This window comes from Mycosarcoma maydis, chromosome 21 (assembly GCF_000328475.2).
Source record: "Mycosarcoma maydis chromosome 21, whole genome shotgun sequence".
Taxonomy (NCBI): domain Eukaryota; kingdom Fungi; phylum Basidiomycota; class Ustilaginomycetes; order Ustilaginales; genus Mycosarcoma; species Mycosarcoma maydis.
In genome coordinates this window covers 40,492-55,559 of record NC_026498.1, presented here as the reverse complement: position 1 = coordinate 55,559, position 15,068 = coordinate 40,492, and the positions used below count along the sequence as shown (strand labels likewise).

The 15,068-nt window shown below is 53.1% G+C and overlaps 4 protein-coding genes across 4 annotated transcripts; 3 read left to right on the top strand and 1 right to left on the bottom strand.

Annotated features, from left to right (window-relative positions):
• Nucleotides 1-4,833: 4,833 nt before the first annotated feature.
• On the top strand, nt 4,834-7,154 carry UMAG_11591 (uncharacterized protein; the record flags this gene model as incomplete). The annotated part of the gene is made up of 3 exons (XM_011394197.1): nt 4,834-6,921; nt 7,027-7,053; nt 7,143-7,154. The coding sequence occupies 3 exons, from the start codon at nt 4,834-4,836 to the stop codon at nt 7,152-7,154; spliced, it is 2,127 nt and encodes a 708-aa protein (XP_011392499.1).
• A 1,528-nt stretch (nt 7,155-8,682) lies between these two features.
• Nucleotides 8,683-10,020, top strand: UMAG_05995 (uncharacterized protein; the record flags this gene model as incomplete). Its single annotated transcript, XM_011394074.1, has 1 exon — nt 8,683-10,020. One exon carries the CDS (start codon nt 8,683-8,685, stop codon nt 10,018-10,020), a length of 1,338 nt encoding a protein of 445 aa, XP_011392376.1.
• A 168-nt stretch (nt 10,021-10,188) lies between these two features.
• UMAG_05994 (uncharacterized protein) lies at nt 10,189-12,066 on the bottom strand (the record flags this gene model as incomplete). Its single annotated transcript, XM_011394073.1, has 1 exon — nt 10,189-12,066. The coding sequence occupies one exon, from the start codon at nt 12,064-12,066 to the stop codon at nt 10,189-10,191; it is 1,878 nt and encodes a 625-aa protein (XP_011392375.1).
• Nucleotides 12,067-13,221: 1,155 nt separating this feature from the next.
• UMAG_11590 (putative metalloendopeptidase contributor) lies at nt 13,222-15,030 on the top strand (the record flags this gene model as incomplete). The annotated part of the gene is made up of 2 exons (XM_011394196.1): nt 13,222-13,501; nt 13,877-15,030. The coding sequence occupies 2 exons, from the start codon at nt 13,222-13,224 to the stop codon at nt 15,028-15,030; spliced, it is 1,434 nt and encodes a 477-aa protein (XP_011392498.1).
• Nucleotides 15,031-15,068: the final 38 nt, after the last annotated feature.

Here is a 15,068-nt window from a genome sequence, read left to right as displayed (position 1 = left end):
CGTAGGCCCAGCCGCAGCGCGGCGAGGAGAAGGCAGGAACCAAAATAATCATGTCGGCATGGAACACTAGTCACGCAGCATATTCCGATCAATGACGCAGGATCGGTTCAGACTTGGGCGAAGCCTTATGTCGAGCACCAGCAACAACAGATGCAGGCCACGCGGCGTAGCTAAGCGATGGGTGAGCATCTAGGGTGCGCACAGCAAGTCAACCCAAGGGTGGGTGGAAGCTAGGCGAACCAGTTGGGCAGTATCAGAGCTAGGCACCAGCACATATTGTCGGAGCGCCAAATCGGACAGCCAAGCAAGCACTTGAGGATAAAGTTGGTTGCGAGCAAGAGCGGCCAGACGAAATTTTCCGGAGAGGAGAGAAACGTCGAGACTGCGTGATGCCAAAGTAGAGAGAAGAATCACGAGTGCAGAGCCGTTCCTCTCGAGCGGAGAGACGATCAGAGACCGGAGCTATGGCGAACGAACATGGAAGCGTATATTCGCTGTTTATGCGATGGCCGCTGTGAAGATCCGCCATACACAATTGCGGTGTGAAACAACGCATAGAGCCTCTCGTGTCTAGTGATTGATCCTCGAGCCAAGGTGCAAGAGCGAGCAAGCAAGCGCCATCGTGCATGGATGCTCGCTTGCGGTGGGATGGAATTGCAATCAGGGCCAACCGGATATCCGAACTCCAAACTCGAGGCTGGTTGATGGGGCTCTCCTCTCTTTCACATTCCTCTGCCCCGCAGCCAAACTGCTAGGTGTTGTTAGCTTTCAAAGTCAAAGCAGCTGCAGAGTGCCCAAAGGAGCGCAAGAGGAAACGACCGGATAGATCATCACACCATTCCCATCAACTGACGTTCGATGATTCACCATACGTGTACTAGCAAGGCCAACCAAGTACCACCGTCTGCGCCAGCGCCAGCCCTCGTGATTGTACCACTTTACTGTGCGAAGCTGCCATGCCTCCTGTGTTGGCCATCCGCGCATGTAACCCAACCGTGAAGTGAACCGATGGCTGTCCAGCGCGTGTTTCCAACTGTTTGCTTGTCGGCTGCAGGCGGAGGCGGAAACATGAATGATGTATCATTACTGACTTTTTTTTTTTTTTTTTTTTCTCGTTTCGTTTCTTTCGCCTCTGTCTGTGTGACCTTTTCTTCTTTGGTGGTTGCTTTCTGTTTCTATTTTCGTTCAGCAGAATTCCGTTTTGTGTATAAGCTCAGGAGCTAACGTTAGTGCAATGCGCTAACGCATCCAACAGGCACGTTGTTGTTCTTGGCAGCGATGCGGTTTCCGCTGGTCTGGGCGTGTGACGGCTGGCTAGTTGAACAATAGGGTACTATTGCTTTGACAATGAGCGCCAAGATGATCGCTTGGCGAAGCACGAAGAAAGCGCCTCGACCACCACGCGATGGCGAGCGTTTTGGGGCACTCAGATCGCATGAAGTTCACAAAGCACAAATACACAAACACTGGAGTACGGAGAAGTATGTTCGTAAGCTTGACAATGCATCGAGACACCAAGGCACAAAGGCGCCTAGGCAGCTGCCACCTCTTTGTACTCTACAGCTTGCCCGCGGATAAAGCCTGATGAAAAGTGTACATTCCCTTTGCGTTCAGAGAGGACGTGCAAGGTCATCTATGTGAGCAGATAGGTAGCAGCGGCGTGTGAGCAACTGCAGCCACATGTGACCCGTTAATGCGCTCGCTGGCAGGTGGCAAATCACAGCTCTTTGCGGTTACAATCTGGAAAGCACAAGCGGAATTGCGAGGGAATGACTCAGCAGTAACCCTTCCATTTCGCCCTGTCGATATGTTGGCTGTAAGGAGTCTGCCGAGAAAAGCTATTCAGAAGCAGCTTGGACCGAACTTGATTACAAGATTGCTTGTTGGGATCGCCGAGACCAGATGGCACCATACATATGTGCGCTTTTGGCTAGCTTGAGCTGAGTGAATCAGAACTTGCGAATAGCCATTCGTGATTTGGTTAAAGCTCCGCTACTAGTTACACGGAGCAGGGCTAAGTTATATGTTTCAGAGTCCGAATTCATAGTTGCTGTACAAGCGCTCTAGATTTGTTTGGTATTTCGCGATCACTCACCTTGCATGGTGCACTTTATCGCACAGGCTACCACAGAGGCATCAACGATCACTACCAACAATCGTCGATGGCTAGATGGCAAGAGAGAAACCAGGATTTCGGCTCACCCATTCGCCTTCGACATGTAGCAATCATGTATCGGCCGATCAGCGCTCGGATAAAACGAGAAACCAAGCCAACCCGGAGTCTATGGATTTGTCTAGAACTTTTGCCTTGAGACCAAGCTCCGCTTTCGTGACTTCCGCTCCGATTCATGATTCGTGATTCGTGATTGCACATGTGTTTTAGGATCGACGCGACGACGTTGTGGTGTAACATCCAATCGATCCCTCAAAGTGTACACAGCACAGCGAAACGTGCTAGACTCGGCGATCGATCGCCATCGCTTGACAATACAGGGGCTACTGCCGAGTGGCAGGACTTCAAGTCACACCTAGAGGCCATCGTTGACAATATAAAAAATGCGTTGTGATTCGCAGTTAACCCTCGCCCAAATTCACGAATCGTGAATGCTTCGAATCGTGAATGCTTCTTATTCACGATTCAGATTCGTGATTGATTCACAATTCACGATTGCAAGTATTAATAAAAAGACTTTCGTCACTCATGACTGTAGAGCTGCATAGAACCAAAGATCTCGGCTAGAGGCGCGCTCGGCTAGAGACACATGGGAGAAATGCCGACTCGCCTTCTTGGATCGCAGACGATTTCAATAGGGACTTGTTGAATCATTTTATCGTTTTATTATATCGTTTTGGCACGATTGGCGATTCACGATTCACGATTCACGATTCACGTCCCAATTCTCTCTCTCTCTTTCTTCTATTATTCATCGAACCGTGAATTGATTGGTTGGACATCGGCGAGTAACAACTGTTCGCCCCAGACGATATCGAGCACGAGGCTATAGAACTGACCGTACTGCGTGGAGTTCCGACGATATTTTGACACCATCTCAGCATGTTGCGAGTCTGCTGCGTTTACTTTGTGTATCATGATCAGCCGCCAAAGTGTGCGCTCCCACCAGATCAGTCAAGTCGTTTCAATCTTTTCCGCATTTTGGACTCCGTCTCAGTTGGTGCTGGGACGAGTGATTGATACCAACCCATCGACGTCAAACGTCGATCTACAACGACAAGTGGCGGATAACCTGATGGTTTGGCCAAATGCTCTTCATGCGTGCCCGGTGCACATGAACGGTCCACATGCACGGACCAAGCAAAGCCGCTCAGTGTCGAGGCTTAACCGCTGTACCAAAAGGAGGAGGTCTAGACAACCAATCGGACTTGGCTTGTAATCTGCAAGTCTCAGGAACATACCCTTGGCGTGTGGCTCAATCTGACAGCTTTTCAACATCGTCGAGTGCCCCTCTAGATCAGGTGGCTTGGCTGTGATCAAACTCAGGTCATACGCCTTGGAAACTGCTCTCACATTAACGGAGTCCGAACGGTCAATTGAGTAAATTTCCATACCAGCTAACTTAGTCCATATGTCCGAAATCGGTGAATGACAGATTCTGGCGTTGGTGAATTCATTCTTCACGTGTTTGACCGAGAAGATTCATCGGTTTATGGACGACCTTAAAAGACCAATTACCAGCCTGGGGATGACCAACTGCTGCCGGTCGGACAGAATGCTTTTACGATTGTCAACCAAAGCAACATCTGATCAGCTGCAGTGTTGCAGGCAGGGGGAGCAGCACAAACTCACCCACTTGCACATACGACCGAGCGCGTCAACTCGTGAATGCTGAGCGGATATTTCCTTAGCGCAAAGCCTCATTCCCACTCGTGACTCGGTCGTGATTGAAGATGGAGGACAAACAGCGCGTCGGAACCTGCCTCATAGGGGGCATTGAGTTTTTCCGAAAGACGATCCATCTCCCCTTCACAGTCACGAACCATGGATCTTGAAATGAATTTGTGTTTCGTGATTGGTCCTTGGTTTAATAATATCCTGAATACGCACGACGCATGGCGCATGTGACGGAATTCAAAGGTGTTGAATCGTACAGAAAAAAGAAAAAAAAAGAGTTATCAGATTCGTGGTCAAGGGGATTTTTTTTCACACGGTGACGCTTCAGGCTTCACGCTTTGTGCTTCTTTGATTTCTGTTTTGTTGGCCAGGTAAATCTCACATGGTTGGCAAACCAAAAAGTGCGTGGAGCACAGAGCGTCGATTCGTGATTCGTGATTCGTGATTCGTGATTAGGTTCACTCGCACGAGCAGCTCTGGCATGGCGCGCGTTCTGACATGGCTCATCAGTCCGTGACCGACACAAATCACGAATCACAAAAAGCGCGCGGAGTCGGGAGTTCAGGCAAAGTAACGCCTCAGCGCTAAGTTAACTATCAAGAATGAAGCATCGCGAGTCCGAGTTAGTTGCTTCGTGCTTACAGCTTCTGCCAAGTTCACGCTGGACAATCACGAATCACGAATGGCAAGTACGCACGCACAGGGCCCCTGCACTCTGCACGCCTGTAACTCTACAACCCACTCCTGTTCCTCCTCATCACTCCTGTGTCCCCACTGCAACCTCGCATCCGTATCCGCATTCGCTGTTGCATTACCACCACCCTCTTTTACGCTTTTCTGAGCCAGTTCATTCGATCCAGAAGCGGTGCAAGCTGGTCTTGTTCTACCTTCACCCCTCCCTCTGCCTTTCGTATTCCTAGCACTGTCTTGCTCTGCACTACAACTGCACTTGCACACCGATCTCATTCTTCCAGCAGCTCATCATGGCATCGCACGCTCCCGCATCGACGGTCGTCGTATCTGGCATCAGTAGGTCTACCGCCAAGAAGCAGATTGACGACTTTTTCAGCTTCTGTGGCTCCATTACAAAGCTCGAGCTGTCCGATGATGATGCCACTCACCAAAAGGCTCTCATCGAGTTCTCTAAGCCCAGTGCCGCTAGCACCGCCGTGATGCTTCATGGAAGCTCGCTCGATGGCGCTTACCTCTCTGTGTCGCTGGCTGGAGACGCTTCTGCTGCTGCCTCTACTCCAGCGGCTGCCGCCAGCACCTACCACGACGATGCACAGCCCGTCGAACAAGAGGACAAACCCAAGACCGCCATCGTTGCCGAGTACCTCGCTCATGGCTATACAATCTCGGACGAGATTACGAAGCGTGCCATCGAGCTCGACAGCAAGCACGGCCTCTCCACCAAGTTCAGAAGATACCTCTCGCAGCTCGACCGTTCTCTTGGCAAGCAGCTCGAAAAGGCCGCCCCTTCGGCCTCGACTGCCACCACTACCATGACCGAGCACACTCCCAGCGGTCCTGCTGCCCTTTCGTCTGCTACTGAGAAGCAAGCTGCCGCTGTGCCCGTCCCCGGTGACGACGCTGGCGTTCAAGGTCCCAAGACCACCACCACAGTCCCCGAACTCACGTCGTCTACTACCGCTGCCGACAAGTACGACCCTTCTTTCACTCGTAACATCCAGCAACGAGCACAAGCCGTGCTGCACAAGCCCGAAGTCAAGGCTAAGACCGATCTCGTCTGGACCAAGCTGAGCGACTACTACAACGCCTTTACCAACCACCCTAAGATTCACGATTTCTACTCCAAAACTTCCAAGACTGTCGCCGACGTGCACGAAGAGGCCAAGCGCATCGCCGAAAAGAAGAAGCAGGGCGGTCACACGGGCACCTCGGCTCCTCTTCCCTCCACCGGCGCAAAGCAGATGAGTGTCTCTTGGCTCGTCCTCGGCCTCGTGCTGCTCTCGACTCTTTCGCTGAAGGGTGTCACTGCTCACGAACATGGCGCCATCTCCAACGAGCCGGCAGAGATCGCCGGTTTCAAGCCGACCGACATCGAGCACGAGAGCTACATCCAGAGACACATGCGCACCGAGCACCACATCAATGCTTTCAACCTCGGCAGCGCATTTGCGCTCCACGACCTCGACCGCAACGGTGTGTTGGATCGCTCCGAGATCGAGGCCATCTATGGCGTCCACCATTCCGAGTCCAAGAAACACTCTGCCAACCATGAGGTGCACGACCAGAAGGCAGACAAGATTGTTCGTGCCGTGCTTCTTGCCATGGACACCAACGGTGACGACCTCATCACCAGGAAAGAATTTATCGATGCCGGTCCCAATGGATTGCCACTCTTTCCGGAATTCAAGATCGGCAGTCTTGGTCACCACTACGATGAGGAGTCCGAGTTCTTTGTCCATCACGAGGAGCTCTACCACAACACACCCGAAACCCAAACCGTCGAGGCGTACAACCACAAGGAGGATATCGAGCATTTCTCTCACCACGAGGAGATTGAAAAGGAGGAAGAGCAGCGCGAACGCAAGGCTGAAGGCCTGCCTTCAATCGAGCAAGAGGAGCGACTCAAGAAGGAGGCTGCTGCACGGGGTGAAAAGTACGTGTCGTCTTACGAACAGCAGCTGACGGACGAGGAGAAGAAAAAGGCACAGCAGCAGCACGATGAGGCACAGCTCGGCAATGCCGTACACGAAGCAGAGGCGTCACAACACATCTTCCGAACGCCCTCCGGCAAGCACATTGTCAAGGAGAAGCAGATGGTGTTCCAAGATGTCGAGGTTGACAACGCCGGTCGTCCTGCTCATCCGCATGCGACCGAAAACAAGTCGACCAAGGCCGCTGCTGCCGACAAGCCGCACGAGGAGCGTCTGCCTCACGGCGTTGCTGACCGAGTACCCGGTGAGACTGAAGAAGGACGACGTCAGCGTCTCGCGGCTGCCAAGCTGGAAGCTGCTCGACGACCCTCTTACGGCCAGGGCGAAAAGGGCTTCGCGTACCCCAAGGACGATAGCGACCGTATGCGAAAGGGTGCGCCATACAAGGTGAGTGTTTTCCTCTGAGTTATTCCTCCCCATTTCCGACTGGCCATCCCAATGACGAATCCACCTGTTCTGACCACGGAACAGTATCCTCCTTTGCAAAAACAGTACCGCGTCAAGAAACAGTCCTACTTTGTAAGTGTTTCGATCGTCATCGACATGATCCATAGCTGCACCGAAGTCGACTCTCGCTGACCTAGTCACCTCTTTTCATGTCTACACAGGGTGAATTTTAATCCTACTTTTACATTCTCTTTGCGATCCCGGCTGCGCCAATGGGGTCGCCTGCAATGCAATGTCCCTTCTTTCTGACAACGACAGAGTGCGCCCTGGCGACGTGGTAGGCCCCGCGCATTCTTATCTTGCCAGCGTGTGTTGATGCTTGGGTCCAGCAGACAGCCAAATTTGAGCGCTCAAAAGACGGCATCGGTGACAGACACAGGCGGCAGGCGGCGATGATATGTCAAGTGGCCGATGCGATGGTCGCTGCAGTCGTGAGTGCAGGAGAGGGCAGAGGGATGCCGAAAAGTAGCAGACGTACAGGCGGTCACTTGTAGCACACGCCCCTTAGCACATGTCTAAGCGATATCGGCGATTGTCGGATCTATAAGAATACAGCATCAAGAGAGGAACGTGTACGTTTACTGGAAAAGTATATCAGAGAGAGCTCAGCAGACAAGCAATCGTGAATACCGGACATTCGACGCACGAGCTTTTGCCACGCCAACCTGACTCAATAAGTAAGGATCGATTGCACTACATCAACATGGTTGAAGATTCATTCGTGATTCGCATGCGTGCAACCGCAAAGGTCCTTAAAATAGGACACAGATGTGTAGGTTCCCGCACACGTTTCGTGATTGTTGCACAAATCAGAACCGCGAGGAGAAATCACAATCACGAATGGCGAGAATACGGGCGGTAGTGGATAGGAGCGAGCCGCAGGCTCAATCACGAATCAGAATGTAACTTACCTTGAAAAGCTCCGTCGGGTGCTTCAAATCACGAATGGGCCTCAAATGTCGTACCTTCACTCGTGACTATCCTGAGCAACGTCGTGTATGCGAATTCGAAATCGTGCATATTGCTGAGGGTAAGTTGAAGCGCTTCATGACCCTCATATTAGTTACAGTGAGTATACTGTATAAACTTTAGATCCAGTCATGAGTACAGTAAGTTACGGCTGCTGTAAGCACACGTCATTTCACCAGGCTTCTAAATTCACAAGTCAAGGTGTTTTACGAGATGTCCCACACCGCCAACTACCATATGCCGTCTAACTTAATGACGAATGCCGAGTTCAATTTCGAAGCAGACAGAGTCTTCGGAAACTTTTGACTCAGATCAGCAGGCCGCCCCGCAACCGCCATCAAGGAATTGGAAACAGCGGTACTTTCTCTTGTCCGGATAACCACTCTATTCACTCGGTTGCTCGTCGCTGCTAAGCGAGGTTGAGAACGTGCCACGATGTTTGAAACCATCCGTGATTCGTGATTGCTTTTTTCCGCTTTCTGATTACACGGTATGGGTCCTTTCGCGAGGCGATTCTGCTTCCGAGTTGCCGCCTGGTCCATTCACGCTAGTGCACCTACTACTGGATGACGGTCCGTGTAACTCCAACCACTGCCATCAAGCTAAATAAGACGCGGAACCACAACAGTGCGATCACGCTGAATGGCCGTCACAGAAATGGTATATATTCTTGGGGCTTAGTATCCTCAAGTCGTTGTCTTGATCAGAATCCTAGTCCTTTACCTAGCAAAGATGAAGTTCTTCTCCGTGCTTACCGCGGCTCTTGTTTCATCCGTCAGCGTGTCGTCGAAGCCTCTCGACTTGCGACAGCTTGCTTCCTCGAGTACTTCCAACTCGGCTTCGGCTACCTCAACGTCGTCGTTGAGCGCTGCTTCATCGGCCTCGGCCTCGACCTCGACCTCGAGCTCGGCCACTTCTCCTCCTCCTCCTCCTCCAGTCGTTCCCAGCGGGACCATCATCAACAGCTACAATTCTAGTCTCTCCTACAACAGCACTGCCTCTGCTGATGATAGCTCCGTCTACGGCGTTGGTGCTACTGGCTTTGACGGCGTGCAAAAGTCCAAGATCCCACTCAACATTGTGCTGACCAACGATGACAGCTGGGCATCCGCCAATGTTCGCGCTCTGTACTATGCGCTTCGCAGAGCTGGTCACCGCGTGCTCATGGTATCTCCCTCGCACAACCAGTCGGGTAAGGGTGGCACCGTTGTTCTGCCAACCGAGCTCAACATTACCTCGGAAGGCCGTGGCGGCTTCGTCCCAGTCGGCTCTCCCTTTGCCGGCCTCAACGTGAGCGACCCTGGTCTGCGATACTTCAACGGCACTCCAGCCGCTTGCTCTGGCTGGGCTCTGGATCACGATGCGCAGTACTTTTTTAACGCTACCAGCCGGAACGACTCGACTGCCGGTGTCGATCTGGTTGTCAGTGGGCCCAACGAGGGCACTAATCTCGGACCATTCTTGTACACGCTTTCCGGAACGATTGGTGCTTCGTACTTTGCTGTCGAGCGCGGCGTTCCGTCCATTGCTATTAGTGCCTCGACTGACATCCGCCAATACACTTCGCTCAACCTTTCGGACCCCAACGATGAATCGATCAAAATCGCCACCTACTCGGCCAACTTTGTCACTACCGTTTCGGACGAGGCCAAGAGCTCGAACTCGAGCGCGCGCATCTTGCCGCTCGGCATCGGTTTGACAGTCAACTACCCCAAGATTGTTCCTACCGGCAACTGCACTGACCTCACCTGGGTCCACACGCGTCTGACAGGCAAGGCTATTGTCGATCGTTTCGTGGTAAACGCCACTACCGGTCTGCCCACGTATGCCAACTACGTGAGTGACGGTGTGAACGCTTGCATCGCCGGCAATTGCTCGCTTCCCGGCGAAACCGATGTAATCTCCAACGGAAAATGCCAGGCTTCCGCTTCGATCTACTCGGTCGACTACGATGCTCCCACAGGCAAGACGGCAGATCTGATCGCCGCGCTTACCGATGGCATCTCATCGCTGAACTCGAACGCTACTTCTTTCAGCTCGAACCGCGCCAACACTACTGCTTCGGCCTAGACGCGAGCCTGCCTACAGCTCTCGAATCTATTCACGATTGTAAATCATCTATTCTTTCTAATCAGTCCGAGAGAGAGAGAGAGAATCGCGAATGCACGATGCGTCACACATCTGTGTAAAATTGCCACGTGTGTGTGAAATTGAGTGATTATTGCTGCCAGTAACGCATCACTGCGAGGCGGCCTGTTCTTGGGCAAGACGGATGGCCTCGCGATTTCGCTCGCGACCACGTTCGCGTTTCCCACCTTGCATGGTTTTGACTAGCTTACGGCGCTGCTCATCATCGGCGTCTGGATTGGAAGACGCGATGGATGGTTTTGTTTGATCGACTTGAGCAATCCCAATTAATGAAGTGTCGAGTGGATGGTTGAAACGTCCCTTGCGTGACGATCGGGTTGCGATGATCTCGGCCGACGAAGGCACCTCGATCTTGGGCCAGGTGGTGAGGGCCGGGTACAAACTGAGATGCTCGACGATCGATGGATCCAAGAGCTCGCGTGCGGATGGCTCTTCTTCGGTTGTGCTTGGCTGGGTCGCCGGCAGAAGGGCTTCGACGATCGTCGGCTTGAGCTGTCTCTCGAACTCGGCCGACGCATTCAAGGTGAAGACACCAACTTCAACCTCGTTCTCGCCGGTCGACTCTTGCGAACGGAACTCGGGTCGCGTGTCAAACGTGGCAAGGACGGTAGCGGCGGCGCCAGTGTCGTACTGCGGAGCCAGAGTGAGATGCAAGATGGGAACCGAAGCACGAGTTACACGGATCTGGTCCGAAATATCGCGTACCTTTTCTTCGGAGGGCAAAGGTGCCACCAAGACGTCGACAGGCACAGAAAAGAAAGCGGTGGCTCCTTCCACAACGATCAAGAGCCATTGTCTCGACTCGGCGTCTTGGTACGGAAGAAGATCAGAGATGACAATGGTGGGTCTGCTGTCTTTCGAGTATTGCGCTGCCAGCGGTTTCGACTCGACCTGCTCGGGTGCTTGACCGTCCCCGGTCTGCTTGCGCTTGGCGGCCTTGTTGCGTTTGCTCGAAGCTTGCAACGCTTTGGATTCTCGTTTTCGTTCTTCGCGGTCACGAGCAAGAACGTGAGGCGCCAAGGCCGAGCTGAGCTCGTTGATCGAGAGGCATGCGTTGTCAGATGACGTGTCAGCTGCAGAGGCGGAACCGGGCTGAGGCAAGGCCCAGACTCGCAATGCTCGACCACCCTCAGAGCTGACAAGACGCAGCTTTTCATCGGTATCGGAAATGACGGCGAGAGCCCCGACAAATGCTTCTGAGCCCTGCAAGAAGCGGTCGATGACATATGCCATCCGCTTTGAGCCCCAACGAGAAATACGAATGTGTTCGTCGCGATCGCCAGTGATGATGAATGCAGGAGGTGCTGTCGGCTTTGCTGCTGGAATGAAGGCAAGACTGGTAACCATGCTGACGTGGCCCAAAAGAATGTGCATGGCAGCGTCAGTTGGCGAATCCATCTCATCCTGCTCGTCAGCCTCGGTCCCTTCCGGTCTGATAGCAGATGGCAGTGTTCGAATGTCGTTCTCGTTGACCATGAAGCTACGGACGTCTCCAAATCGATCGATGCAGATGAGCTCTTCGGATCCGATGGGTGTCGACGCGCTGGGCGGCATCCAGTGCAGCACAGCGGCTCGCTTGGGCAGAAGCTTGATCACGATCTCCTTTCCGAATTCAAAGCCCGTGATGCGATTGTCGGCTGTGCGTTCAAGCTTCCATACCCGCAGTACCTTGTCGTCTCCAGTGAGGGCAAGGAATCGATCCGAATGCGAGAAGCTGGCGAGACGAGCGAAACTAATATGCGGATTGTCAGCGTATCGCGCTGCATCTGACTGGTCGGGAAGGGTGGGCTGTGGCACAAACACTGTCGTAGGCATGGCATACGTCTTGAAACTACCGTCGGACTGGCCGTGGACGAGTTGAACGGAGTTGGCCGATAGGAAAACTGACAGGTTCGAGCGATGGGCTGCGGCAATGTGGTGAAACGGGGCGCTCACCATCGTGGCGCTAGATGGACCAGCTTCAGCCATAGTAGCAACTAACAGCAAACACGGTAGCTAAGCTCGCCGCTGAGATATGATGGTGTGCGAATTGGTGACAAGGTCAAAATTTGTATGGTTCCATGTAACAACAACAGCAAATTCTCACTCTCACGTCTTGAAAACTTTTCCGCGGAGATTCATGATTCACGATTCGTGATTCTCAGGCTGACCTCAAAACTCTGACATTCACGATTCGTGATTCACACGATTCGGTGAGTTATCACACGTCTTCTTTTTCATCACCTCTCTATCCTATCTTGACAGTCCGACATGGCGGTGTTGTACCAGTTTGTCAATATGTTGCCGTACTTCGTTCTTCATCCACGTATCTTATACTGGGCAGAAGCGTGAATGTTCGCAAGATCTTTGGCCGATGAGTAGCGCAAGTCGTGAGTCGTGAGTCTGCCAAAACACAGCACGATCAAGCGTGAAGTTAGCTACGAGCTGCCGCCATAGGCCACAGCCGCCAGCGGGACATGGGCTGTTAAGCCATGGAAAAGCACAACCTTCTACTATTTATCGGGTGATATCGATCACCATGGCGCGCCGAGCTGTCCCTGTTCCGCCACGAAATCGAAATAGCGTTCTGCTGCCTTGAGCGGGGCTCGCCGGAACAAGGGTTGCCATGTAACTAGTCAAGTTCAAGTCAGACGCGACCCACGACCAAGCGAGAATGTTGTGAAATTCCACTTTTTTCAAGTAGAAACCCCAGCCTGCAGCAGCGTGTTTTAATTCAAGCAAGCCTTAGCTATGAATCACGAATACAGACCGCCAAACTCACGAATACAGATGCTCGAAATTTGAACTAGGCTGCTCAGGTCACCAATCAAGTTGCGGAAAATGGTCACCCAGACTTGGCTGCGAAGCTCTTGCAAGGCAAACGAGTTGAGAAGGAACGGAATCAGCAGGCCGTCGCCATGGCACTCACCACAGTCGTGAGTTGGCTGACATGGCTTGTGTGGAAATCACTGACTAGCACCTTGCTGTTGCCGCTACCTGGTCTGATTTGCGAAGCTTTGGGTTGTGCTTGAAATCCGTACGGGTTGGTCTGTTCATCATCGACGACGTCAAATCTTCTCTTCCATCACCCACTTCGTCACCTCGATTCATCTCATCATACCTGTCGCACAGCCTTTCGTCACCATGGCTGCTCGTCTTTTTGCGCAATCCTCCTTGAGGCTCGCCCGAGCCCAAAAGGTACCGGCCACCGCCGCTACCTTCAACCTTCGCAACCTGGCCACTGCCGTCTCCCGCCAGCCCATCACCCAGACCACCACTCTTTCCAACGGTCTCACTGTCGCCACTGAGTCCAACCCTTCCGCTCAGACCGCTACCGTCGGTGTCTGGATCGACGCCGGTTCGCGCGCCGAGACAGATCGCACTAACGGAACCGCTCACTTCCTCGAGCACATGGCTTTCAAGGGTATGTATTCGTACCGACACCAAACTTCACTGCAATGGCCTTCCCGGGAATCGATGCACTAGCCACAACCATCGTTTCGTTTCCGTGAATCGCTTCCAGAACCAGAGCGGATCGCAATACCATCTTTTCGCCTAGAATCTCTTTACAAACAACGAACGGCCCATCTGCGTTTCACCTTCGACACGCATGTCCTTCGACATGTTTCACAGAACTCTACTCTGGCAGACACAGGCACCATAGTCCCTGGGAGGCCGCTGCGGGCAGTATCACTTAGGATTCGAGTCACCAGACTGACTTGTTCTCTTTTCTTACTTTCTCTTACGCCTCACTGCACTGCCACTCGTAACCGCCAATGTCCCTCCTTATCTCACAAAGGTACTGGCAAGCGATCGCAGCACTCTCTTGAGCTTGAGGTCGAGAACCTCGGCGCCCACCTCAACGCCTACACTTCGCGAGAGCAGACCGTTTACTATGCCAAGGCCTTCCGCAAGGACGTAGACAAGGCAGTCGACATCATCTCAGACATCTTGCAAAACTCTAAGCTCGAGAACTCAGCCATCGAGCGTGAGCGTGATGTGATCCTTCGTGAGCAGGAGGAGGTCGACAAGCTCAAGGAGGAGGTCGTTTTTGACCACCTTCACTCTGTCGCCTTCCAGGGCCAGCCGCTTGGCCGCACCATTCTCGGCCCCAAGAAGAACATCCTCTCGATCAAGCGCGAGGACCTTGCCGAGTACATCAAGACCAACTACACTGCTGACCGCATGGTCCTCGTCGGTGCTGGTGGTATTGAGCACGACTCTCTCGTCAAGCTTGCCGAGCAACACTTTGGTAGCCTCCCCGTCAGCTCGAGCCCCCTTAAGCTCGGACAGTCTTCGTCGCCCAAGACGAGCTTTGTAGGCTCCGAAGTCCGCATCCGTGACGACACCTCGCCCACCTGCAACTTTGCTCTTGCCGTCGAGGGTGTCTCGTGGAAGTCGCCCGACTACTTCCCCATGCTTGTGCTCCAGTCCATCATGGGCAACTGGGACCGATCGCTCGGCTCAAGCCCCTTGCTCTCGTCGCGTCTCTCGCACATTATTTCGTCCAACAACCTCGCCAACTCGTTCATGCACTTCTCCACCTCGTACTCGGACACTGGTCTCTGGGGTGTCTACATGGTTTCGGAAAACTTCGTTCAACTCGATGACTTGATCCACTTCACACTTCGTGAGTGGCAGCGAATGAGCACTGCTCCCACCGAGGGTGAGGTGGAGCGTGCCAAGGCTCAGCTCAAGGCGAGCTTGTTGCTCGGCCTCGACGGAACCACCGCCATTGCCGAGGATATTGGACGACAGCTCGTCACCGCCGGCAAGCGATACACTCCACAGGAGATCCAGGCAGCTATCGACTCGATCGGCGTCCAGGACATCCAGCGTGTTGCACGTACCTACTTGTGGGATGCTGACTTTGCTCTTGCTGCACACGGACAGGTTGAGGGTATCCTTGACTACAACCGAATCCGATCCGACCTTAGCAGCATGATCTGGTAATCATTTCCCACCCCGTACATGAATTCACCGCCACCATC